The sequence below is a fragment of the Culicoides brevitarsis genome, chromosome 1, assembly GCF_036172545.1.
Source record: "Culicoides brevitarsis isolate CSIRO-B50_1 chromosome 1, AGI_CSIRO_Cbre_v1, whole genome shotgun sequence".
NCBI classification, from domain to species: Eukaryota; Metazoa; Arthropoda; class Insecta; order Diptera; family Ceratopogonidae; genus Culicoides; species Culicoides brevitarsis.
In genome coordinates, this window is record NC_087085.1 from 34753924 (window position 1) to 34779783 (window position 25860).

Below are 25860 nucleotides of genomic sequence, written 5' to 3' on the forward strand. Positions count from 1 at the left end.
TATTTGAACAACAGAACTTCCGATCACGTCACAAGCGTAAATTTTTTGTTTCATCGCTGGAACTAGAATAGTTCTCATGAATAATAATGTAGCAATTTCACGATGAATAAATTAATTACAGCGTACGAGCAGCGTAAAAAGAAGTGTGAAAACAAGCACGGGTAATTCCCAAACAAAATAATAATTAATTGGAGTGACACTTTGCGTTGTAGTTGTGTTTTTGTGTGTGAGTGTAGAAAAAAAAATATTTAAAAAAAAAGTTATCAGCAGTCGAGAATTCAGCGGTCAAACTGGAACACATTTACATTTTATGATTTTATTGCAATTTTTATTTTTTTTACAGATTTATTGCTTTCAATCAGACAGAATTTAATTAAAAATAAACAATTTTTTTGATAAATTTAAAAATAATATATGGGAACTATTTATTATAAAAGTAAAAAAAAAATTTTTATAAAATAATTTATTTAAATTATTTAATTAATTTAATTTAATTAAATAATTTTATTTAATTTAAAAATAAAAAAATTTTTCATTATGTCATATGTTTTTTCTATAAATTTTAGAAATTAGGGAAAAACCGCCTAATCCAATCAAAAATATTAAAAATTAATTTTAAATTTAAATTATTAAAAAAAAAATATAAAAAAAAAATTAATTAATTTAAAAACTATTTTTTATCAAATTATTATTATTAATTTTTTTTTTCAAAATTTATTTTTTAATTATCAGATATAACTCAAAAAAATTATCGATAAACTTACATTATCAATAATTTTTTAAAATTTAACAAAAATAGAAACATATCATAAATGTCGATTTTTTTTAGTATTTTATTTATTTAGGTTGTAGAATTGTTTCAAAATAAAAATTGAAAAATCATTACCAAATTAAAGTTAAAAAATCATTCGTTTAATATTTAATTGAAGACAATTTAAAAAAATATTATTAATTAAAAAAAATATAAAAATTAATCAAAAGTTATAACTAGTTTCAAAACTTACCTACTTACCAACAAATTTCACACAGCAAACGCAATAAAAAGATTTCATCGTAAACAATATTCGTAACGTAGTGTTCGTGAGCCAGACATCGACGACAACACATAACAAATCAATGTTTAAAACCAGTCTTAATCGAGCAGTCAAATTGTGCAGTTGTAAATAAAAAGTGAAGCAAAAATATCATAAATAATTTTTTAGCAAAGGTGTGTTGTGAACAAGAAAATTATATAAGAACAGTAAAAAAAATTGAACAATTGACAAAGGTAAATAAAAAAAAAAATAAAATTATTCAAAAGAATTTAAAATAAATTTTGACGCGTTCAAGAACCTCGAACCCTAAATTAAAGCAATTTTTGCGAAATTACTTTTAATGATAATAATGTACAATTTGACAATGAAACACTTTTTTTTGTTGTAAATTGAAGACGGAATAACAAGTGAATAATTGGCAAATCAAAAAAAGTGGAAATTCCAAGTTTCAAATGGATTGTGAGCAAATGCATTGTTTCAGCTCGTAAACAATGTTAACTCATTTTTTTGCTGTAATAAACTGAAGTTAATTGAAAAGTGATTCATTTACGTGACAATTTTTGCACAAACAAAGCTTTCCGGACAGTTTTAATCTACATTTTGACGAAACCGGTTCTCGTACTTACTCGAAGAGGCAAGAAGAATATTTGTAAACAAAGTTTTTAATTGAGTGTGATAAGAACCTTGACGCGGCAAATCTCGTGATTTTTAATACCAGACGTCTCCATCGAGGAAATTTCCTTGAAAATTAAATTTAATCGTTCATTATTGAATCGATTACCGCCTTTACATCGCATCGCATCGCACATAACACATATTACGCCATCGAAAGCGATTACCTCATTTCTCCGATTCAATTCACAGATCGTCTTACGTTCACGAAAGCGGCAGCGTCGGAACGATAAGTTACCCAGAGAGACTTTTACATGCACATGTAGCAGAGTAGAATAAGACGTTGAAAAGTGAATTCAAACAGAGAAAGTGAAATTTTGTTACTTACTCACTACTTGACTTGCTTACTTGTATTACGTTTCATCAGTTTCTTCATTAAGGCCGGTTCAAAATAATTTTATTAGTTTTGTGTGATGCCCTATTTTAGAATCAGAAAAATTAAAAATAAAAAAAAATAAAATATCGGTCAAAATTTTATCAAAATATCGATTTATAATAATTTTTTTTTACTAAATTTTCTGAAGAAAAAATTTTAATTTGTTTCATTTTAGGGCAGGATTTATTTTTAAAAAATATTTTGTTAATGTTTTCATCAAAAATTGTAAAAAAAAATATTCTGAATTTTTTTGAAAAATATTATTGTTCTAATTTTTAACTTAAAATTCCCAATACAAAGTCATAAAAAATTGATTAATTAAAATTTGACTAATTTTAATAATTTATTTTTTTTTAATTTTTATATAATTTTTATTAATTTAAATAATTAATTAACTTCAAAATATTTCAACGAACAAAGCAAAAATTTAATAATTTAATTTTTTTAATTTTTTATTTATTTTATTTATTTTTTTTTTATTTTGTTTCATTTAATTTATTTATTTAATTAAATTATTTTTTTAATTTAATTTTTTTACTGATATTTTTTTTTTAATAATTTTAGACAAAATTTGTAAAGGCCTAATTTATTAAATTATCTCTCGTCTTTCTTTCTTTTTTTGTCTTTGGTGACATTCGATGACAAACTGCTATTCATTATTATGCAGCGATTGTGTTGCAGTATATAATTTTTTATGAAAATTTTCCATTAAAAAATATCTGGAAAGAAATGAAAGAGATAAATCATCAAAAAATGATAATTTTTGCGAATTTATTTTATTTATTTAAAAAAAAATTTTTTTTTTCAATTTTTATTTCAAAATAATTAAATTTTAATCAAGAACTTACTTTCTATGGCATTCCAAGTCTATTCTTCTTATCAAAAAATTAAATTCCAAACAACATTTAGTCATTAAACCTGATTATTTAGTCATTAAACTGTTATTTTGTTGACCATTTGACGTCACAAAATGACTCACATTTCGAAAATATCACGGATATGAATTTTGAAATAGGTTTTTTTTTGTTACTTCACATTTTTTTTCATTACCAAACAAAAACATTTACTATCTCATATTTTTTTTTTTGTTTGCAGGAATCATGAAACACGTTTTCGCAATAATCGCGCTGTTATCGCTGACCCTGGCATGCGTTCTTGCCGCAGATGACGACTGTCCTGCTGTGTCAGATCAACAACCGGCAAACCTCGACACAAAAACGCGTCTTTTCAAAGGTCAACAGATGTTTACGATCGACTTTTTGGACAAATTGCTCAAAGCCTCGCCCGATTCGAATCTCTTCTTTTCGCCATACAGCTTGTATCGCGTCATGCTGCTCACCTACTTTGGCGCTCGCAACGGAACAGAAACCGCTTTAGTCGAAAGTCTCAAACTTCATTGGGCTCAAAGCAAAAATGAGGTTTTGACGGCTTACAAGCAAGACAAGGAGCTTCGCGTGCAAAATAGCAAACATGAACCAACCTTGGAGTTCGAAGCGGTTGACAAATTTTTCTTCGACAAGGGAGTCGAGATCAAAGATTGCATGGAGAAGACTTTTCCGATGAAATTGAGAGACTCGATATTGCAGGAAACGTTGAGGAGGCACGACTTCATATCAATAAGTGGGTCGAGAATGTCACACATGACATGATTAAAGATCTCTTGCCGCCAAATGCGATGGATGGAAAAACGCAACTTGCGATCGCCAATGCTGCGTACTTCAAGGGCTTATGGGAGTCAAAATTCGAAGCGGAACACACAAAAAAGATGCCGTTCTACGTGAACCCGGAGAAAATTGCTTTTGTCGATATGATGAGTCAAGAGGGAAGTTTCTTGTTTGCAGCGAACGAACATTTGGGATGTCACATTTTGGAAATGCCGTATCACAAATCAAATTCCGCCAATGATGGCACGTCATTTGTCGTATTTTTACCGCCTTTCTCGAAAGCGAACGCTTTGGAAGACGTTTTAAGCAAAATTACGCCTGAATCGCTGTCACAAGCCTTGAACGAGGGACATCCCCAAAAGGTTGACGTGAAATTACCGAAATTCACGATGGAAAAAACCGTTCAATTAGTGCCGGTAAGTCTATTTTTCTCTTGAAAACCTAAAAAAAATCTAAAAAATATTTTTTTTATCTTTCAGATCCTTCACGAAATGGGACTTGGTGCCGTTTTATCGCACGACGCTGACTTTTCGGGCTTTTCCGACACCACAAAGATCACATTTAACGATGCCATTCAAAAATCCAAGATCGAAGTTGATGAAAGTGGATCCCGAGCTGCTTCAGCTAGCATCATGTTCAGCTTCAGATCATCACGTCCCATCGAACCGGTTGTTTTCCATGCCAATCATCCATTTATGTTCATGATTTACGATCATAAGACACGTGCGATATTGTTCGCTGGCATCTACAGAGGACCCGAAGCTTAAATCTCTTGTGAGAAAAAAATTGAATCTCGAAAACTTAAAAATTTTATTTTATAATTTAAGTTTGAAAATATTTATAAATTAAATTTTGGGACAATTTTTGTTGTCCTTGAATTTAAAAAAAGAACAAAAATTTTAAAAAATAATAAACGTTGGACAAAAAATGCCAAAGTGAAAAAAAAAATCAATTTTTTTTATTAATATTTTTTTTTATTATTTTTTTTTTGACAATAACATTTAACTTTTAATGCATCTACAATTTTTTTTTTCAATTAGTTTAAATTTATTTTTATTTATTGCGGTTATTGAGTACAAGAAATACTTTTTTCTAAAAATTTCAAGCCTTTTTATTTATTTATTTTTTTTTTTAAGAAAGACCAAAGAAAAAATCGCGTATGAAAAAAAAATTATTTACAATATTTTTTAAAAATATTTGCAGTCTATCAAAAAAACAAATCTAAAATTAAAAAAAAAATATATTTATTTTAAACGCATTTCAAACGTTTTATTGGCGATAGAGAGTGATAGAAAGATGCAACATTAGGTTATTCGTAAAAAAATGTAACATAAAACTAAAGAAAAGTTGAATTTATTTACAAATTGCTTTGTAAAAACGATAATAATGTGGTTTCATAGTGTTTGCTCGCCTCCAAATTTCGGATCGAGTGTCGCTCGTTCGGGTAAATTTGCAGTTTATACGGTTTGTTGGCTTTAATAAGTGCATTTACGAGTTGTGACGTGTGGAAAAAGTGAACATTTTCATCGATCAAGCCGTGAATGATCAACAATCGATTGTCACTAAAACGAAAAAATTCAAATTTTAATTATTTTTTAAGAAATTTTTGATAAAATATCACTTACTCATCCGGAAACTCGTTAATGTAACTCAAAACGGACCCAGCCAGATATCCAACGCGATTATTTTCGGGCAAATCCATGTACCGTTCGGTATATCCGGTGTCGTAATATTCCCAATTCGTTACGGGCGCACCGGCAATTGATACTTTAAAGATGTCGGGGTATTGGATGAGCCCCATGAGACTTAAGTAACCGCCTGAAATTGGTTTTTGATGAGTTTTTAAGGAAATTTTTTAAAAAATTTAGATTTTTTGTACCGTAAGACCATCCATGAATCGCTACACGATCCATATCGATGTATCCAAGGGTGTCTGACAATTTTTTGAGCACTTCAACTTGATCCGCAAGCTCGACGGTGCCCATTCGATGTCTTATGTGTGACTCAAACTTCACGCCGCGATGCTGCGAGCCACGCGAATCGATGCAAATGACACAATAGCCCTGTGAGGCAAGCATGTGCATTCGTAATTGACGCATACCCTAAAAAAATTAAATTAAAAAAATAAAATTTTTGAATTAAAAACGAAAAAAAAATCTTACTTTGAAGGTATTGCTGACAGTTTGCACTTCGGGCCCTCCATAAACATTCAATATCGTCGGATATTTAACGCCTAACTTAAAATTATGCGGTTTGAATACCATTGCATACAAAATATCACCGCTCGAGATTTTGGGTGTGTAAATAATCGGTGAGTAGATTTTCTTCGGTGTCGAATTCTCGAGCAAGATTCCCATGGAAACCAAATTGATGCTATCAACGCCTTCAATTTCGTCGTCGTGAGCTATTTTTATCACTTCCCACTTCGGTAAATTACTTAAATTACATGATGCTTGAAGCATCATACTGCAGTCCTGTGAAAAAAAAATGCAAAAAATTAAAATTTTTCGAAATTTTAAAAGTAAAAAGTGACTTACGTCGTTAAGTTCTACAGTATAAGAGAAACCTCGTGTTGTAAGAATGCGCGTGTAATCGGCTTTGCGATAGCTGACGGCATACAAGTGTTTTTCGAGCGGCGTTTCTTTGAGCCCGAGGAAGTAAACGAGACACCGTTTCGTGTCGACCCAAATATTTTTGGCAAGAACTTCCCATTCGCCCTTCGTTAACGTAACTTTGCTAATAATTCGTGGCGATAAATTAATCTCTTCCTTACAACTAGCAGTACTAAAGATATTTTGATCCATTTTGAGGCCGTTTGGCGGAGACGACGATGACGACGCTTCGCACGCTAGACTAGAGGTGATTAAGTACAAATGGCGGAATCCCGTTTCCTCAGATGCCCACAAAAAGGTACATGTATTGTCAGTAATTTCGATAAATCGCAGGAGATCGTGCACGTTGATCCATGTCGAGGATGTTTCTTGGTAAATGACCTAAAAAAATATATTTTTTTGTTTAATTTCAGTTTTTTTTTGAATATGTTGACCTACTCTATTGAAAAAAATTAAAAAAATAAATTAAAAATTTTATAAAAAATTATCATTTTTTAATTTTTTTTTTAAATTCTTCAAGAAACTTTTTGAAAAAAAATTTATAAAAATTCAAGGTCAAATTTTTTTTCTAATAAAATTGGTATTTTTTCATAGATTTCCCTCTCGAAAAATAAAAAAAAATATTTTCTACAAAATTACTAAATTGAAATTAATTTTTAAAATTTTTTTGACAATTATTCTATACCTATAAATTTTTAATTTAAAAAAATTAATAAAAAATTGATAAACAGTCAAAAATTGTTTAAATTTTGTTATTTTACATAAAAAAATATTTTAAAATTTTTGAAAAAAAAATTTGAAAAAAAATTTTTGGATAAAAAGTTCTAAAAAAAATTAAAAAAGTTTTTAAAAAATTAAAAATTAATAATTTTACTTGTAATGGACTAGATGACTTATCGCTTGGAGACCTCCAACTACTACTACTTCCATCATCGTGACTCGGCGTTGACGATGCACTTTCATATGGCTCACAAAAATTGTCTACGGGTATCAATACTACGACTAAATGTTGTTGTAATCGGTCCAAAAGTTGTGCCCACAAACTAAAAAATATAAAATTTCGTTAGAAAAATTAAAAATTTCTTAAAAAAATTTAAATTTCATTGAAAAAAATAAAACAATCGTTAAAAAAAATAGAAATTTTCTTACAATTTCGAATTCGGGGTCCATCCAACACGCACAATATATTCCAGCCACGGAAACGAGTAATTCAGGGGACATTGCAAGTCCTTTATGCACACATCGGTAATCTGCAACGCTTCCGAAAGACGAAATTGCACGAGTTTCAGCTTGGATTTCGCATTTGGACTGCCAGCTCGCGGAAATCTATACTCTTCGTATTCCCCGCCAACGGATTGTGACGACGGAAAAGTATAAAGCCCAACGTCACTTTCATCAACTTCCTCATAAACGATGCGAAAAATGTCGTCTTCGCTATCTGGCTGCCACCAAAATCCCTCGTAACGACTAAACTCCTCTTGCATCACGTACGACGGCACTCCAGCGCTCAAAGGATCATCCGGCAAGGCTTTTCGCCCGTCATGCGCGTACGTGAGTCGATGTTCGTGCCCACTTTGCGTATGCGTTACCCAAATATCACCGCCGCAAATGTACGCGATGAGATCGGAATTTTTGGGACAAATTTGCGGATCGATCGCTGCCCATGTCTGGCAAATCCGCAGCTCCCACGGAAAGAGAGGCGTCGTATTGAAACCCGTATCGAGACAATGGTACAACGTGCTGCATGCGGGAAAGACGATTTTTCCGCTGGCATTGTGCATTTCGTATGACGTGATACCCCAAATCGAAAGACGTTTCCGTTCGAGTAGCAACTGCATTTCACGCGAAAAACTGTTGCCTGTTGCTAAACTACTTGTTGGCTCGAGCAAAACGTTCAATTGCAACCTGTTTCAATGAAAAATTCAAATTTTTTAATGAAAATTTTCTTTAAAAAGACAAAAACTCACCTTTGGGGATACATTTCGTGACTTGGGGTATCGGGCCCGACATCGACATACAAGAGTGTGGTGTCGCCCCATCCATTGGGGGGTATTGAGAGAAAATAAATCCGCACTCGATCATCCGCCAAAGTCCGAAATTTGATGTTCATCGGAAATAAACACGACAAATTTTGCATCTGCTTTCGAATATCGTTCACGACATTTTCTGCAAATGACGAAAATTGTTTATTTACTTAGCGATAAGGTTCAAACAATAACAAAAAAAAAGTTGAATTGTCACAAAAAAAATCACTTACTCAGCTCGGACCAAGTTTTTTGCGTTTTTCCAGCGGAATTCGTGTCATCAGGTTGCTTTCTTATGTAACCGCTGCCCGATCCGCTGTTGCTGCACGACGAAGTGCTGTCAGGTCCATTCATTTTCCACGTAGCCCTATTTTTAGACGCGATTTCGTGGATGACCAGCAAAAAGTGAGCACAAGAGACTTGCAAGAAAATTTCACTTGCGTTGAGCTGCTACGGAACACCACACAGAATGACAATGTAAAACAAAGAGAAAGGGGATGAAGACCAAAATGTTGACTAAAAAACTCGAAAATTCCAGAAAGTTTGACGAATTAACGCACTGCGCGGCTGCTCCGACGATTGAGCGACACTTTTTACGTGATTTCACGCGATAATTTCATCCTAAAATCGATTAAAATGCAAGAAATTTCGGAACTTTTACAATTTTCGGGCGACGTTTAGCGATATGGCAAGATGTCAAAACAATTCAGTGACGGAAATTTGCATTCGAATTTTTGGGCAATTTTATTTTTTTATTAATTTCATAAAATCTTACCCTCAAAAATGCTTGAAAATCAAATATTTAAGCGAAAAATCCTCAAAACTTTATAAAAAATTTTTCAAAAAAATTATAAAAAATTTGAATCTCAGTTCCCGAGCAATTTCAAACCCCTTGTCTGTCAAAACAATCGCGGCATGAGTCATTTCTGCCTTGTTTTTAGTGTTATTCACCTCGATAATTAGCAAAAAATCGCACAAAAAGTGCTCTGAAAATCCAGAAACGATAAAATTACTCAAATTTAATCAATTTCCGACCATTTACGAGCAAAAGCTGTTCAAGACATGACCGATCCACGATTGAAACAGATAAAAATCAAAGCAGGTGTAGTCAAGAGATGCACAAAAGACGTGACGAGCTATGAAAAGGAAGCCAATGTCCAACAAGGAAAGGTAGAAAAACTCAAAAGTGAGGGAAAAGACGAGCACGACATCCGAAAACAGGAGGAAGTGTTGCAAGAATGCTTGATGATGATTCCAGACTCGAAAAGAAGGTAAGAAAAAATCGCTTCGCAGGTTATGCCGGAAGAATTTCAACGCCAACTTTGCTTTTTTTCTTAGATTACGAAAGTGTTATGAAGAATTGACGAATATTTTGGAAGGCGAGAAGGAATTAGAAGAAGCTGAAGAGTACAAATTAGCTGTAACAATCGCTGAAGAAGCAAAAGCTCAGTTAGAACAAGAGTAACTGCGACATATTCAACCGCAAATTACCTCAGCATTTATTTAATCAACTTAATTTCTTTTATCTTATCACAAAACTAACACGTAATGCATCAACAATTTCCAAATTTTAACGTTCCGCCTCCGAATTTTGCACCGATCGATGCACCTGAAGAGGATTTTGACGCCAAAATTGATTTTTTCTTGAAGAATCATCATTTGGGACCCAGAAAAAGTCATAAAAAGGAAGAATTTGAACCAAAATTGAAACTTTCAGACATCCATCGTCGATTGGAAGACGTCTCAAAACTTAAATCCGAGTTGAAATCATCACTCGAAGCCATAAAATCACAAGTTCATGACCTAAGCGAAGAACAATTTCAAGCAAAAGTCCTCATCACAGAACAACTCCAACAAAAAATTGACGAAAACTTGAAATTTCTATCAGAAAATCGCCAAAAAATCCAAGAACTCATTCAAAAACGCAGAAATAAGCGAAAAAGTCAACGACGAAATAGAAAAATCCTCAAAGATCGAGCAAAAGAAGCCCTTTTAACTCGCGAACAGAAGCACAAAGAAATCGATCACAACTTGAAACAACTCCACGAAGCCTTGCGAATCGAAAAACAATCTCTTTTCGAAAAAGAAGAAACCAAAAGAACATTATCGCAAGTCCACAAAAAGATCCGAAATGCCAGAGAAAAATTAGATCTCCTCAAATCTCTCGTAAAATTACGTCAAATTCGGAAACAACAATCACAAAGACCTGAACTCGATGTCAATGAAGCAGATTTTTTGGAAGAAATGGAAAAAATGAAGCATTTATGGAGATTGGCACTCGAACAACACGAAGCGGAGGAACAAAAACTGCAAGAATATCTAAATGAAAAATTCAAACCACAAAAATCCGTCGAACAACAATGGAACGAAACAATTTTTGGCGTTCCTGAAGTAAAAATATCAAATAAAAAGGCAACTGATCATCCTTTGTTGAAAGCAGAAAGGAGTTTGGAGGATTTTTTGGGCATCAGACGAGAATGGGACGCTTGCCTATCGGATGAGGGATCAAAAATTCCCTTTTTTTGGGTGTTGCCTAATGGAAATAATACTGAATGGGATGATTATCGTTACGAAAATTCATGAAAAATTAATTTTTTGGTCTCAAATCGACTTCAAAAAATCAAAAATTAACTTTAACTAACAAAAAATCGACGTTTTTAACTAATTTTGACATTAATTTCCCTAAATTTAAGATTTTTCACACCTTTTACGACTGTCAAATAATTTTTACGGAGGACTTTTATAAATAATTCCACTTTTTTGCATGTAATTATTACAATTTGTATGTATTAAACTTATTTTTGTAATATTATTTAGCATTAACGCATCACAAAATTGTTTTATTTATTACTATTTTAAATTAGATTACAAGCTAAGTGCGTCATCGTCTCGAAAGTGAGGGTTTTGTTCAGTTACAACTTGATTGTATCTCCCAGAATAATTTATCGTAGAATGTTTCTATGCGTTAATGATTGATGAAATTTAATGAGAAAGTTAAAAAATCCATTTAAACGCAAAAATTGCCACTCAATTCATAAAATTAATTCCAAATCCCGGCATAATTGCCGATCAGCGTCGCTGGCAAGGGCCCTCCTGCGGTAAAAAGTCTCGTTCCACTTTGATCGTAGCAATGCGTATAGATCGCCGGCACATATTTAATCTGTTGAAAGCCATCCATTTCCTCCTCGGGGAAGACATATCCGCGACTTGCCTTCAGCACAACCGTTCTACTTGCCGAAATACTCGATTCGAGATATTTGTTCGCTCGCACGTCATAAAACATGAGCATTCCCAGTCCCGTGCCAATAGTCAAAATGTTTCCCTGAAAACTTGCGGATCGGATGCCGCAACCGCTGTAACGTGAAGCGATTTTTTTGACAGCTTGCAAGGTGCGGGGATCGAGTAGCAACGTATTTGAACGACATCCAACGGCATACAAGCCATTCGATTGGCAGGCGATGCAAACATTTTCCTGACAATTCGGGAGTTTGCGCGAAATTTTTTGTGTAAATGTTTCGGCGTTGAATAAATGCATGTAGCCATTGAGCGAAAGTAGAGCAATTTCCTTGTATTCCTTATTGAAGCAAATTGCGCGAATTTTTTGTGCGGCCCGCACTTCTTTGACACAAACGGCATTCACATGCGCATACGTCGGGCACGTTTCTTCCGTATTTTCCGGAAAATCCATCAAGTCTTCGTTAAAACGCCACAATGCGAGTTTCGTGTCACGTGAACCCGAAACCAGGAATTGATCGTCGAGCCAACACATGTCAAAAACCCAATCGCGATGCGCATTCTCGCCAATGCAAACGGGATCGAGCGTTGGAAGTCTATAAATTGCAATATCCGCTGAGTGACGAGCTCCTGTCGCAAGTAGCGTTCGACTCGGGTTAATTTGACACGCGTGAATGCCACTCTGCGTGTCGGGATTTGTACCGCGATTGTTGTGCAGCGTCGGAATTGCATCCACACGTCGCATATTCACGTCGTACACCATCAATTTATTGCATTTTGTGCCGAAAACTACTTGTCGATTGCTTAGCCATTGCGAACAGAAGACTTTGTTGATGTTTCCGAGTGCGATCGGTGTCTCCTTGAACATATCATGCGTCAATATGTGTCGCGATGCATATGAAGGATCGATCGAACGCACTTCTCGCAAGTCTGATTCGCGACTTCGCACGTAATCCACAAAGTTATAGGACGTATTTAGCACTTGCTTTTGCTGGGCATTTGTTTCCTCCTCACTATCGCTGTCTTCGTACGTCACAAAGTCATCGGGTTTGTCGGGTTTTCGTCTGCGTTCTTGGCTGCACATGAAAAATCAATAATGCAACGAATGTAAACAAAGGGGAAAATCAATGAAGGACAAAAAAAAAGAATTCTTACCGAATAAGTCTTGCTTTCTGTCGTCTCTCCTCTATCCTACTGAAAATATAAGTTGGTGGTTTGCGACCATAAATCGGTCTTTTAATTGTTTTCGACATGACGTCGACGATGCGAGAAACAGGTTCGAAATTGAAGAGAGAGATGAAAAAAAATTATAATAATGGAGGATTGGGATGAAAAATTTAAACTGGAATTTTGTTCACTTTTCGCCTGAATTTCACACAATTTTTTGCGAAATCGCAAAGTACGGAGCGCGTTGTTCGTGTTTCAATAGGTTTTTCTATTGATTTTCCACGAAAAATGGTCGATTTTCAAGTGAAATTGGGCAATCGAAGTTTTTTGTTTGCGATGAGTTAGCTTCGAATTGTGACATGGGAAGGATGCGACCCAGCATACAAAAAAAAATCGAAATATGCTAACTGGGTCGGCATTATTGACTTGAGCGCATTTCCAACTTTTAAAGCAGTTTTTGAAAAAAAATATTTGAAACTTTAACAAAAATTAGAAAATTAAGAAAAATTCGAGGAAAAATTTTTGGATAAATATAAAATCGTAAAAAATTCAAATTTCGTTGATATTTTTTTGAACATTTTTAATTTTCCTCTAATTATTTATAGATTTTTAAAAAATTTAAAATTTTTCTTAAGATTTTTTTATAATATTAAAATTTTTTTGAAAAACTATTAAATTTTAAAAGATTTATTTAGAAAATTTAGGTATTTATCTTAAAAAAAAATAAATTTCTTCATTCATAAAATTTTCAAACTTTTAGAAATGATTTGAAAATTTAAGATTAAAAATTACAAAATTTTCTTTCAATGAAAAAAATTTTTTAAATAATAAAATCTTTAAATAAATTCAAAAATTTTTAGAAAGATTTGGATTTTCTCTTATTCAAAAAAAAAAAAAAAAAAAAATTATAATAATAATTATAATAATAAAAAAAAATAATTTAATTTTTTAATGATTTTTTAATTAAAATTTCAATTTTTTTTAATTTTTTTATTGAGATATTTTTTTTTTTTTCTTAATATTGAACTTAAAAAATTAATGAATTTTTTCTTAAAACCACATTTTTTAAAATTAAAAATTAGTTAAAAATTTATTGAAAAATGTTCAAACCATTATGGAGCTCATTTCTTTCTTTCAAACGAACGCCTCTTAACAATGCACGAAAATAAACAAACAAAATTAGGAAGTCTCAGTCTAAAATTAGCCATCCTTTTGATAGGAATTTCAGCAGCTATTTTCGTTGTCAGCTCAAACGAAGACACAAAAACGGCAGCCAAAGGTCTTTCCAACATGGGAAAGTTATTAGCTTGCGATTTCGAGGTTTTTGGAATCGTTCAAGGTACAAATTAAAAACTTCACTCTTTTGAAAATAATTTTTTAAATAAATTTTTGATTTCAGGAGTCTTTTTCCGAAAACACACAGAAAAACAAGCAAAAGCCCTTGGAGTTCGTGGTTGGTGCATGAATACGCGAGACGGCACCGTAAAAGGTCAGATGGAAGGCGAACAAAAGCCGGTAGAGGAAATGTGAGAGTTCATTGACATTTATTTTTTTGTCATGGTTACGAGACTGAATTTAAATATTTTTTGTTAGGAAACATTGGTTACAGACAAAGGGGAGTCCCCAAAGTCGCATTGATAAAGCTGTCTTTTCCGAAATGAGGGAGATTGAAAAATATTCGTTTGATGGATTTGGCATCAAACGCTAAAAAACTCGAATTTTGTGCTCAAATGCCGGTTCATTGACACTTTCCTAAATTTTAAGTACCTAATTTATTCCTCAATAAAAAAAATATTATAAAAAACTTCAAATTTTTTTTTAACATAAAAATAATTCTATATTTTCAGCTTTTCATTTTAAATCAAATCTTCTTCGTAATTTTTGTTATTCGTTAGTAATTCAATATCGACTCTTTGTGCCACTTTTTCCTTACTGCTGAAAAAAGGATCATCCTTTTTGATGCTGCTTTCGAGTGTTGTTCTTCGTACGGAAGTCGGTTCTATCATATTCATCTGAACTTCATGTGTCGGCAAAGTATAAGTCAATTTATATTTCCTTGCACGTTGTTTGAACAAACCGAATCTTGAAAAAAAAAAATAAAAGAGAAATGTGATTCTTTATTTTTCACAATTTATTTTTTTTTCTACATGAAAGGAAATTTTTTTATTGAAGAAAATAAAATTCAATTGTAATGATAAAAAATATTTTTTTGGTAAAAAAATTCAATTTTCAGGAGAGAAAAATATATGAGACAAAAATTTAAGGTTTTCAGAAAAAAAAAATATGAACTAACATTATAAATTTCAATACGTACTCAATTTAAAAAAATTAAAATTTTAATACAATAAACATTTAAATGGTATTAATATCGAAAAATGTTTGAAATTGATTTTTAAAAATTTTAAATTTTAATTATTAATTTTTGTATAAAAATATTGATAAAATTATCAAAATACCAATTTAAAAATAAATAATTTTAAATTAATATTAATTAAAATAAAAAATTAAATTAAATTAATAAATTTAATTAAATTAATTTAATTAAATAATTATTTATTTTTTTTTATTAATTTAATTAAAAAAATTATTTAAATTAATTTTTATTTTATTGTCAACATTTTTTATTGTTTAAAGATTTTTTAAATTAAAAAAAATAATAATAATTTTTTAAAGAAAAATGATGTTATTTAACTAATTTTTTAAAGAAAAAAATAAATAAAAAATTAAAATTAAATATGCAAATTTTAAAAATAAAATAAATTTTAATTAAATTTTTTTTTTAAATTAAAAAAATTAAATTGATATAATACTTTTTTTCCAGTTTAAAACAAAAATTAAAGAAAAAACTTAAACAGAAGACTTAAAAAGAAAAAACATTTTTCTTTCTTGCATTGGCCTTGAAAAAAAGTCCCTTTAATAAAATGCAATTTATTTGTACTTACTTTTCCAACAGCATAAATAAATCTCTTCTGTACTGCGACGTTAGAATCGCATACAAATAGGGATTTGCACAAGAATTGATTGGATAAAAAAACACCAAGATGATCTTTGACTTGGTTACATCGATAAGTGGATGCCCAAACAAAGCCGTTATTCCGAAAAAAGCGATTGGCGACCAACAAATGAAATTAGTGAATACCTAAAAAAATAGTAATTAATTTTTTGTCGATAGGTAAATAATTATTTGAGACTTTTTCCTACCAATAAAGCCATTTTCTTGGCAATCGTCATTTCTCCCTTCGAGCCTTGTCCCCCTCTTCGGGTTTCCTTCGCTAACGAAAAGTAAATTCTGGCGTAGCAAAAGAGAATTACACAGAAGGCAAATCCATTCAATGCCAGTACAACAAATAGGAACACGATATCGTAATTATCACGGGCTTCCATGGGTAAGCAGATACTAATCAAAATGTATTTTATTTATTTAGGATTAATTTTTGTTGTTTTTTTTTTCGTTTCAGGTATGTAATAAAAATAATTGGTCTTGTTACCTTGTCGATGAATAATTGCTCACTCCAATTAAGGGTAAAGATGCCATAGAAACAGCATAAATCCATCCTAAAAACATCACGTAACGAGCAGTATTGAGTTTTATTCGTCTAAAAGCAAAGTAAAGGATATCAAAACGTCAATAAAGTTTTGTTTTAATTTACCGATTTAAATATATAGCATGTCGAATAGCGAAATATCTCTCCAGCGTGATGACGGTTAGTGTAAAGACAGACAGATGGCTTGCGAAAATTGTGAGAAATCCCGCAGCTTTGCATCCAGGTCCGTATTGCCAGTCGAAAGCAAAGTTGAAAAATTCTCCTTTTGACACATAATCAATGGAAGCAAGCAGGAAGAGATATACTCCCATACATAAATCGGCAAATGCGAGGTTACAAATGAGCAATTTGGGGACAGTGAGTTCCGACAAAAATGCAAGAAGAACGAGTAAAACGGCAAAATTTCCAAAAAGAGCCATGCAGACAACTAACCACACACTGCAGCGTAACCAAGATGATCCCATGACGTCTTCGCAGGGATTTAGTGCATCTGGTTCAGGGTAACATTTAATTTTTGTTTTGTCATAATACGTTCTGGAATGAGAAAATTATATAAAAAAGTTAATTAAACTGCTCCTAATTAAATTGTTCTTTATTACTTTTTTCTTGAATCTGATTTTTTTATTTATTCATATATTTCAAAGTTAATTTTGTTTAAAAAATTGTAATAAAAAAAATTAAATTAATATTTAATTTAATGTAAATTGTTATTTAAAAAAAACTATAAATATTTTTTTTAGTATTTTAATTTAATATTTATTATTTTATTTTAATTTAATTTAATTAATTTTAATTATTTTTGTAAAAAAATATAACAAAAAAAAAGAATACCTATAAAATTTAATTAAATTAATTTTAATTTTAAACAAACATAAAAGAATATTTTTTTATATTAAAATACCTAAATAATTTTTAAATTTTTTTTTTTTGAATATTTTATATTTAAAAGTTAAGAAAAGTTTAAGCTAAATATTTTTTTTTATTATTTTTAAAAATTAAAAAAAATATATTTTTTAATTTTATATGAAAAAGTACAAAAAAATAGATTTTGAGCATTAAAATTTTTAAATATTTTTTTTTGTCTCAAATAATTTGTTTATTAAAATTATTTTTTTTTTAATTATTATTTTTTTAATTTTTTTTAAATATTGAATTTCATTTTGAACGACTTTATTAATACAAAAAAAAAATACTTACTCCAATGTAATATTCCCACATCGTGCATCCACTTAGAAAAATGAAATTGCCTGATTAAAGTACTTTTCCATAATAGGAAAAAAACATTTATTTATTACCTAACATATTATTCGGTAGTAATGTGACAGCATCATCAGTAAATTCTCCCATTTCATCATCGTCTTCATCAACATCTTCCAACTGCAAATTTCTTTTGGATCTTTTATTATCTTGCCAGTCTTTGATGCAATTTTCCTGCAGTTTCTCGATCCATTTTAACTTTTTTTCATACAGGAATTTATCATGCCGTTTCGGGTATTTGAAGGCGCAACAATGGAATGAATGTGTAAGGTAAGCAAAACGTAAATTTTTGAAAAAATATAACGAAGGAATTTGCTTTAAGGAATGCGTGTTTTGAATTATTAGGATTTCAAGTTCCTGCAGTCCATCCGTTGGCAATTTTTCAATCAGTGTATTCGAGAGATCCAACTCATTTATGCTTATGCATTGGGAAAATGCGTGTTCGTGAAGGGCTTTGAGCCGCTTGTTATTTTTTAAACTTCTAAAATTAAAAGGAAAAATATTTTTTTTAGCAAGAAAAATAAAAATTCATGAGAAAAAACGTACAACTTTGCTATTTGTGAGCCTTCAAAGGCATCAGCTTCTATGTAACTTATTAGATTATTGTCGAGTACGCTGAAAAAAAAAAATTAATTTTTTTTTGAATAAATTTTACAAAGTTTCTTACAGTTGTTCGGTTCGAACTTTTACAGATCTTTCGTTCAAATATGTTATTTGATTCCCTTCAAAGTCTCTGAAATTGTACAAATAAAAAAAATTATCATAAATAAATTATTCAAAATAATTTTCAAGCCGTTCTTATAGAAAAATTATGGCATATTTTAATGTCTGAGAGCGAAATCTTCAGAATTCTCTCTTATCTCGGCTAATCCACGGAAAATTTCCCAAAAATAATGAGTAATCCTATTATGCAATCCACTTTCACTTGACGAAAATTAGATTTGGAAATAACAAGTGGCTTATAATTTTGTATTTTTTTTGTCTCTCGTTAAATCTTTTTTTGCTGATTGGATTAGTGGATCGATAAAATATTTTTTATATTGGAATGATTTTTTTTAAAGATTTTTTCTAAAAAATTTTAAAATACAGTTTTCCACAAAGGATATTCGATAATAATTTGTGTTGGTGTTGCAAGCATAATAATATTATCGGGACCATTGTGGTGTTTTCGGTAATAATATTAAAATATATCTATAATTAGCAACCTACATAAAATATTTTCCCTTTCTATAAATACATTTTAAAAACTTTATAAAAAAATAACAAATTCAGTTAACTTGATACAAAACAGATACGGGTTAAAAAGAAGTTCAACCTTATAAATAAATATAATCAGATGAAAAATATAAGAAGGTAGGCATAAAAAGGAAAAATCGTAGAAAAATAGAAAAGTTTGCGCTTGAATAATTTTTAATATTGTAAAAGTGTGTTTCTATTGTGCCTTTTTTTGACAAAACAATATGTTTGAATCCTCATCAAATATTAAAGAACGTCTAAATTTAGGTATTTCAAGCTTTTTTCTCATGATTTGATTTTTCTTTTGAATAGGGACGATTTTTGAATGATTTTTTTTCAAATAAAAAATTTTTCATTATTTGACGTTCTTTTTAATTTTTTTTTTGTTATTTTTTTGAGAAAAAAATATAATAAATTGAACATTTATTAAAGTTAAGATTTGAAAATTTTTTAAATATATAAAATTAAATTAAGTTTGTATAATTTAATTACTTAAATTAAATTAAAAAAAAATAAATTAAAAAAAATTAAATTAAATGTTTTAAATAAAAATAATTTGGATTTTTTTAAATATTTTTTTTAATAAGCAATTTTATTTATTTATTTTTTTTTCAAAGAAAATTTAAAATTTTTTATTTTATTTTATTTTTTTAATAATTTAATATCTAATAATTTTATTTTTTTTAAATATCAATTTTATATGAAATTTTAAAATTTTTTTCATGTCATGTTTAATTTTAGAATTTAAAATTGTACAAACGAAAGAAACAATTTTTACAAAGATTTTATTATAAACTTAAAAAAATTCCATAAAATTTTTCTATCGGCTGAATAAAAAGAATTTAATACATTTTTAATAAAATTACTTACACTACATGTAAAACGTGTCCTATAAACGACAAATCCGGAATGTTTCGCAAGCCACTGTATGTGATGCGCCTACAATTTTTATTTTAAATCCAATTAAAAGTTAAATGTATTGTTAAAAGTGTAATGTAATGTTAACAAACAACACTTAATAATAAGTGTTTTCACTATCAAATAACCTATCAGGCAATTGAGATTAGCAGAAAGTGATTCCGATTCATTTTTCAATAATCTATTTCTTTACTGGAAGTCATTTCAAGAGACAATATTTTATTTTATTGAGTTCTTAAAATAATTGGAAGTTAAGCTTCATAATAAAAAATAAACAATTATTTCAGAAAAATAAAATAAAATTTGTCAAATTTAATAACGAGTCATTTAAATTTGTTTTTCAAATGTTAAATAGGTTCGAATAAAAAAATAAATGATTTTTGATCACTTTATGCTGCAATAAAATTTCGATCGTAAAAAATTTATTATGCGAAATAATTTCCAATAATGAATTGTTTTATTACTTACAAAGTTTTGAAAGACGACGAGACATTTTTAAACATAGAAGCGCTAATTGACTGTAAATTTGGTGCTTGAGATATGTCAAAAGTGCGAATGTTTGGGAACTCAGACAATAAAAAATCATCTTGAATAGCAATCAATTGAGGAAAGTCAGAAAAAATTCTAAAAATTAAAGAAAAAAAAGTTAATTATTTTTTTTTGGGTTTTAAAGAAAATTCTTACATATCCCTGAGATAAATTCTTCCCTGGCCAATATCACGCATCGAAAGGAACCGTTCACTACATTTACTAATTGAAATACTTGCGAGTTTGATGCAACATATTTCTGGATATTTTGGTCCTATGCAAGTGCATTCATGTAAAAACTGAAAATTGCATTAAAATGAATTTTTAATTTGATTTATTAAGGGCTTTTGTTCCATTATTTATTCATTAAAAAAATATTTTTTATTGTAAAATTTTCGGTCGTTAACACTTTGTGGTGGTTTTTTCCTTTTAAAAATCATTATTTATTTTAAAACATTTATTTAATTAAAATTAAAATTAAATATGATAAAAAATAAAATTAAATATGATAAAAATGAAAAAAATAAAATATTAATAAAAAAAAATAAATTATTTAAAAATTTTATTTTTTTTCAATAATATTATTTAAATTTAATTTTTAAAAAATTAGAATATAATAAAAAAAAATAAATAAAATAAAATAAAATTAAAATTACGACAAAATTATAGAAATTTCTAATTTTTCGTTTTACTTTTGTTTTTCAGTACCATGAAGATAAGTGAGAAAAAAAGAGTAAATAGATGCGGGCAAATACTTTTGAACTTACAATGGGGTTAAACTCCGCAATCCAGCATTTGCAGTGCGTTTGGTTATTTAGCTTGGAGACATATTCCGTTGTTGACACACCGTGAGACAAAACATCCGGAAAATGTTGTACGTGGGATGATGATACATTTTCAACTTTTGTGTGTGAACTCGTGATAACAAACCAAATTTGAAGGGCAAATATCAGTTTGTTCAAAATACATTTATAAACTTTACACATTATTAAGGTAGTTACAGTACCAACTTTTAATTAATGAAAATTAAAACTTTTGCTATTATTTAATTTTTTACGATATTTTTGTTTCGTAGGTAAATTAAATATTGAAACCACATAGCACTTCATGATGTCGATGAGCAGCAGTAACATTTAATCCAGAGTAAGTTGTCAATCATCACATCACAAAATTTTCGGTAGTGTTTAAATATTTCGTTATTTCGCACAAATTCTCTTTTTTTATTTACATGAACAATCAATTTACAATAGAAGGAAACTCTGTAACTGGCCTGCAGAAATATGTTTTTATTTTTTGCACTGGTTCAGAGTGTAGTTGTAGTATAATGGACATTAATATATATGTATATTTTTTTGGCTTTTAATGATAATGGCACACACATTTTTTTAGGCCGATGGTGTGAAAATTAACACAGATTTTTGATTTGATTTATTTTTCATATAGACTCGAATTATTTCGCGAATGTTGTTCCATAACCGACGGAAGATAAAATAATACTGAGACACTTCATAGAAGTGCCAGGGGTATTGTGAGAAAATGAAGCTGAAATGTAGTTATAGAACATATGGGAAATGTACATTAAGAGCGACGCGACTTGCGCATCGACAACATATGAAAGTGGAGAACCACTTGTTGATATTCTCTATTTATAGTGTCATAATTTTATTTACATTTGATACGCGCATCTACCATTGTTTAATAGACATACGAGGAAAAATTAATGCATTTTTTATGAAAACGTAAAATTTTAATTTTTTTATCCTATTTTAAAATTGAATTTGATAATAAAAAAAAAATTGAATTGAAATAAAAAGAATTAACTGAAGATTTTTTGGTTAAAAAATAAAAAAAAAATGTACTGATTTTTGAAAATTGTTTAAATTAGCTATATAATGTTAGCAAAAAAATTGATTAAAAAAAATTTAAGTCGGTTTTGCGTTTTCGATTAAATTAAAATTAAAAAATAATAGAATCATAAAAAATAAAAATAGGTATAGAATTGTTAGCGAAAATAATTGATCAAAAAAAAATTTCAGCCAAAATCCTCTTATTATGAGGGCTCATGTACCGATTTTTCAAAATTTTTTCAACTTTTGTAGATCACGGTTCTCCAGCTCAAATTGAAGGTTTTGGCATTAGAAACAACTTTTGTTTTGGAATTTTTCTTAATTTTGCGTTTTCGATGTACAGGAGCCATTTAAAGTGTTAGGTTGTTAAAAATTAAATTTAAATTTTTTTTCTGACATATGAAATTTCAATTATTAGAAAATTATTAATTAATTAATTATAACTATTAACAGAACTTTTAATATTTTTTTTTTCGAGCTTGATATCTTCGAGTTATTGTTTTTTACAAATTATTTTTCTTTACAATATTTTTTACTTTATTTTACTTTTTTTAATTATTTAATTTAATTGACATTTTGATAATTTTTATAATTTTATTTGTTGAATTTATTTAAAATTTTAGTCCTTCAATTTTTAATTATTTGATGATTTTTCAAACAATTAATAAGGATTAAACTCGAAACATCGAAAAAAAAAATAATTAAATTGAAAGCCGAAAGCCATGATTTGTAGAAAAAAAAAACAAAATTCTTTACTCTTGTTTAATTTATTCAAATCTTCAGTAATTATTTCAAATTGAAAGACAAAATAAAAAGGAAAGCATCCGGAGGCAAGTAATTTTCTATTTTTAGTAAATCCCATCGGTTTCACAGGATTATCGTTATCTAACGATAGCACATTATTATTCTGCTGAACAATGAACTTGATTTGTTTGTTGAACCATAGACAGATTGTATCAGCAATGTTGAAGATTAATTAAAATATTTTGTTAACATAACTGAGAAAACGTTGACAAGAAATTTTGAAAAATTAATTTCTTATTGACAAAACCAATAATTGCTTGAAATATAAAATCATTCAAATTGAATTTCAATCATTGTATGATTTTATACAGAAAAATATTAAAAATTAAACCTCATTAGCTTTTTTTCCAACGTCATGACGAAAGATTGCATAAAAAGAATGAAAATTATTGAAAATTATCAGTTCCGATTGAAAAATCAATCATGGAGGAAGACAAAAAACCAAAACTGGACGATATTTTAAAACTTTTTCACAAAGCCGAGTTCCTGTCTGGAGTATTTTTCTTCAAAATCATCTCAAAAACTCCCGTTAAATGGACTAAAAAGGAAAAATTGGCACAAATCAATGCAATTTTGTATCCCTGCATGTCTTTTCTCTTCATGTATGGAACAATTGCTTCTAACCGATACTCGACCTTGCTGGGATGGATTTTTGTGACATCGAGACTCACCATTGAGTTAACTTCATTCACGTTGATCTACAATTGCATCATTAAACGAAAGAAACTTGCGGAAATTCTAAGTTTTTGTGAGAAAATGTACTTTAAGGAGACATTTCAATGGAAAGTACGAGAAATTGCGGAAGACAAAGTTACCTTGAATCATCATCGATCAATTAAAACTATGAAGTTATTTTTCAATGTTTTTGGATTGAACATTATTTTTATGACGATTGGCATAACTCTTGTTGGATTTTTGCTGCCTGAAAGCATTTATCCGAAGTTTACGTTGCCTTTGCCGTACTTTTTGCCCTTCAAGTGTCAGGATTCGTGGATCGTTTATGGAGTGACACTCATCGTACAAATTAATTATTCAATCGTGCTCGCATTTCAATCGACGATTGGTTTAGGAATTATTTTTTTCGTTGCCTTTTTCATCGTGACTTATCTGGAAATCATTCAAAAATCAATTATTTTCATGAATGATGAGTTGCTGAAATTATTAAAATATAACAATCAAAGAAAAATTACCAAAGAAACTCAAAAGTGGACTGCAATTGTCGTCGATATGATTTCCGAAGCACAAGAAAAAATTATCGATTTTAACGAAATTTTTTCGAATTTCTTTTTGACCATGGAATTTTGTTGTTATGGAGCTCTTTTCACATTTGGACTGCTGGTAATTGTCGTAAAAACTCAAATAATGTACGGAATTTGCTCTTCGTTGTTGGTTGTTGCAGTATTTTTCCAGCTAAATTGCATCAGTGTGAATTTGGAGACTACATTTCAGGATATCTTTGATAATTTGTACGATGGTCCATGGTATACTCTCAAACCGAGAGAGAGGAAACAAATTTCAAGGATCATGATGTGCAGCAAATTCAAAGCAGGATTGAGAGTAGCAACATTTAGTCACAGATTAAATCTTCAAAAGTTTGGAGAAGTCTTGAAAGCAGCTTTTGCTAACGGACTTGTCTTGAAGAATCTTGTAACGCCCTAAAAATTAAAATTAAAAAATTAAAAAGTAAAATTAAAAAGTAAAATTAAAATTAAAATTAAAATTAAAATTAAAATTAAAATTAAAATTAAAATTAAAATTAAAATTAAAATTAAAATTAAAATTAAAATTAAAATTAAAATTAAAATTAAAATTAAAATTAAAATTAAAATTAAAATTAAAATTAAAATTAAAATTAAAATTAAAATTAAAATTAAAATTAAAATTAAAATTAAAATTAAAATTAAAATTAAAATTAAAATTAAAATTAAAATTAAAAAAAATTAAAATTAAAAAATTAAAAAGTAAAATTAAAAAGTAAAATTAAAAAGTAAAATTAAAAAGTAAAATTAAAAAGTAAAATTAAAAAGTAAAATTAAAAAGTAAAATTAAAAAGTAAAATTAAAAAGTAAAATTAAAAAGTAAAATTAAAAAGTAAAATTAAAAAGTAAAATTAAAAAGTAAAATTAAAAAGTAAAATTAAAAAGAAAAATTAAAAAGTAAAATTAAAAAGTAAAATTAAAAAGTAAAATTAAAAAGTAAAATTAAAAAGTAAAATTAAAAAGTAAAATTAAAAAGTAAAATTAAAAAGTAAAAAGTAAAATTAAAAAGTAAAATTAAAATTAGTAAAATTAAAAAGTAAAATTAAAAAGTAAAATTAAAAAGTAAAATTAAAAAGTTTAAAATTAAAAAGTAAAATTAAAAAGTAAAATTAAAAAGTAAAATTAAAAAGTTAAAATTAAAAAGTTAAAATTAAAAAGTAAAATTAAAATTAAAATTAAAATTAAAATTAAAATTAAAATTAAAATTAAAATTAAAATTAAAATTAAAATTAAAAATTAAAATTAAAATAAAAATTAAAAATAAAATTAAAATTAAAATTAAAATTAAAAATAAAATTAAAATTAAAATTAAAATTAAAATTAAAATTAAAATTAAAAATTAAAATTAAAATTAAAATTAAAATTAAAATTAAAATTAAAATTAAAATTAAAATTAAAATTAAAATTAAAATTAAAATTAAAATTAAAATTAAAATTAAAATTAAAATTAAAATTAAAATTAAAATTAAAATTAAAATTAAAATTAAAATTAAAATTAAAATTAAAATTAAAATTAAAATTAAAATTAAAATTAAAATTAAAATTAAAATTAAAATTAAAATTAAAATTAAAATTAAAATTAAAATTAAAATTAAAATTAAAATTAAAATTAAAATTAAAATTAAAATTAAAATTAAAATTAAAATTAAAATTAAAATTAAAATTAAAATTAAAATTAAAATT

General features: G+C 28.3%; 7 protein-coding genes across 7 annotated transcripts; 4 read left to right on the forward strand and 3 right to left on the reverse strand.

Moving 5' to 3' along the window:
• The first annotated feature begins 1115 nt into the window (after positions 1–1115).
• On the forward strand, positions 1116–4554 carry LOC134832379 (serine protease inhibitor 88Ea-like). The gene is given in 4 exon segments (XM_063846417.1): positions 1116–1267; positions 3178–3636; positions 3639–4162; positions 4226–4554. Coding segments are annotated over 3 exon segments (1266 nt in total). The 5' UTR covers positions 1116–1267; positions 3178–3182; the 3' UTR covers positions 4514–4554.
• A 263-nt stretch (positions 4555–4817) lies between these two features.
• LOC134837811 (dipeptidyl peptidase 9) lies at positions 4818–9137 on the reverse strand. Its single transcript, XM_063853204.1, has 9 exons — positions 8616–9137; positions 8326–8524; positions 7508–8263; positions 7233–7401; positions 6284–6739; positions 5909–6220; positions 5626–5848; positions 5372–5564; positions 4818–5308 (listed from the first exon to the last, which is right to left on the reverse strand). Exons 1-9 carry the CDS (start codon positions 8734–8736, stop codon positions 5104–5106), a joined length of 2634 nt encoding a protein of 877 aa, XP_063709274.1. The 5' UTR covers positions 8737–9137; the 3' UTR covers positions 4818–5103.
• Positions 9138–9303: 166 nt separating this feature from the next.
• Positions 9304–9854, forward strand: LOC134830877 (tubulin-specific chaperone A). Its single transcript, XM_063844490.1, has 2 exons — positions 9304–9653; positions 9721–9854. The coding sequence occupies exons 1-2, from the start codon at positions 9445–9447 to the stop codon at positions 9845–9847; spliced, it is 336 nt and encodes a 111-aa protein (XP_063700560.1). The 5' UTR covers positions 9304–9444; the 3' UTR covers positions 9848–9854.
• Positions 9855–9930: 76 nt separating this feature from the next.
• LOC134830869 (mRNA export factor GLE1-like) lies at positions 9931–11211 on the forward strand. The gene has a single exon (XM_063844478.1). The coding sequence runs from the start codon at positions 9931–9933 to the stop codon at positions 10963–10965; it is 1035 nt and encodes a 344-aa protein (XP_063700548.1). The 3' UTR covers positions 10966–11211.
• LOC134830861 (DDB1- and CUL4-associated factor 12 homolog) lies at positions 11143–13124 on the reverse strand. Its single transcript, XM_063844466.1, has 2 exons — positions 12772–13124; positions 11143–12692 (listed from the first exon to the last, which is right to left on the reverse strand). Exons 1-2 carry the CDS (start codon positions 12867–12869, stop codon positions 11423–11425), a joined length of 1368 nt encoding a protein of 455 aa, XP_063700536.1. The 5' UTR covers positions 12870–13124; the 3' UTR covers positions 11143–11422.
• An 810-nt stretch (positions 13125–13934) lies between these two features.
• On the forward strand, positions 13935–14569 carry LOC134838521 (acylphosphatase-2). Its single transcript, XM_063854065.1, has 3 exons — positions 13935–14122; positions 14183–14309; positions 14377–14569. The coding sequence occupies exons 1-3, from the start codon at positions 13939–13941 to the stop codon at positions 14489–14491; spliced, it is 426 nt and encodes a 141-aa protein (XP_063710135.1). The 5' UTR covers positions 13935–13938; the 3' UTR covers positions 14492–14569.
• Positions 14570–14633: 64 nt separating this feature from the next.
• Positions 14634–21731, reverse strand: LOC134837030 (lutropin-choriogonadotropic hormone receptor). Its single transcript, XM_063852340.1, has 13 exons — positions 21035–21731; positions 20424–20566; positions 20208–20363; positions 19692–19760; positions 18253–18318; positions 18132–18200; positions 17624–18066; positions 17526–17556; positions 16434–16862; positions 16272–16379; positions 15985–16180; positions 15726–15922; positions 14634–14865 (listed from the first exon to the last, which is right to left on the reverse strand). The coding sequence occupies exons 1-13, from the start codon at positions 21251–21253 to the stop codon at positions 14640–14642; spliced, it is 2352 nt and encodes a 783-aa protein (XP_063708410.1). The 5' UTR covers positions 21254–21731; the 3' UTR covers positions 14634–14639.
• Between the last annotated feature and the right edge of the window lie 4129 nt (positions 21732–25860).

Excerpts from the sequence above, each read along its gene's own strand:
- LOC134837811 (XM_063853204.1), bottom strand. The coding sequence starts at position 8,736 with ATGAATGGACCTGACAGCACTTCGTCGTGCAGCAACAGCGGATCGGGC. Across the intron at positions 8,525-8,615 it reads AAAAACTTGGTCCGAGCTGA|AAAATGTCGTGAACGATATT; the intron begins GTAAGTGATTTT and ends CGTCATTTGCAG. Across the intron at positions 6,221-6,283 it reads ATACTGTAGAACTTAACGAC|GACTGCAGTATGATGCTTCA; the intron begins GTAAGTCACTTT and ends TTTTTTTCACAG.
- LOC134830877 (XM_063844490.1), top strand. The coding sequence starts at position 9,445 with ATGACCGATCCACGATTGAAACAGATAAAAATCAAAGCAGGTGTAGTC. Across the intron at positions 9,654-9,720 it reads ATTCCAGACTCGAAAAGAAG|ATTACGAAAGTGTTATGAAG; the intron begins GTAAGAAAAAAT and ends TTTTTTTCTTAG.
- LOC134830869 (XM_063844478.1), top strand. The coding sequence starts at position 9,931 with ATGCATCAACAATTTCCAAATTTTAACGTTCCGCCTCCGAATTTTGCA.
- LOC134830861 (XM_063844466.1), bottom strand. The coding sequence starts at position 12,869 with ATGTCGAAAACAATTAAAAGACCGATTTATGGTCGCAAACCACCAACT. Across the intron at positions 12,693-12,771 it reads CAGAAAGCAAGACTTATTCG|CCAAGAACGCAGACGAAAAC; the intron begins GTAAGAATTCTT and ends TTTCATGTGCAG.
- LOC134838521 (XM_063854065.1), top strand. The coding sequence starts at position 13,939 with ATGCACGAAAATAAACAAACAAAATTAGGAAGTCTCAGTCTAAAATTA. Across the intron at positions 14,123-14,182 it reads GGTTTTTGGAATCGTTCAAG|GAGTCTTTTTCCGAAAACAC; the intron begins GTACAAATTAAA and ends TTTTGATTTCAG. Across the intron at positions 14,310-14,376 it reads CAAAAGCCGGTAGAGGAAAT|GAAACATTGGTTACAGACAA; the intron begins GTGAGAGTTCAT and ends ATTTTTTGTTAG.
- LOC134837030 (XM_063852340.1), bottom strand. The coding sequence starts at position 21,253 with ATGTGTAAAGTTTATAAATGTATTTTGAACAAACTGATATTTGCCCTT. Across the intron at positions 16,863-17,525 it reads TGTGGGAATATTACATTGGA|AACGTATTATGACAAAACAA; the intron begins GTAAGTATTTTT and ends TTCTCATTCCAG. Across the intron at positions 16,181-16,271 it reads AGCAATTATTCATCGACAAG|TATCTGCTTACCCATGGAAG; the intron begins GTAACAAGACCA and ends CATTTTGATTAG.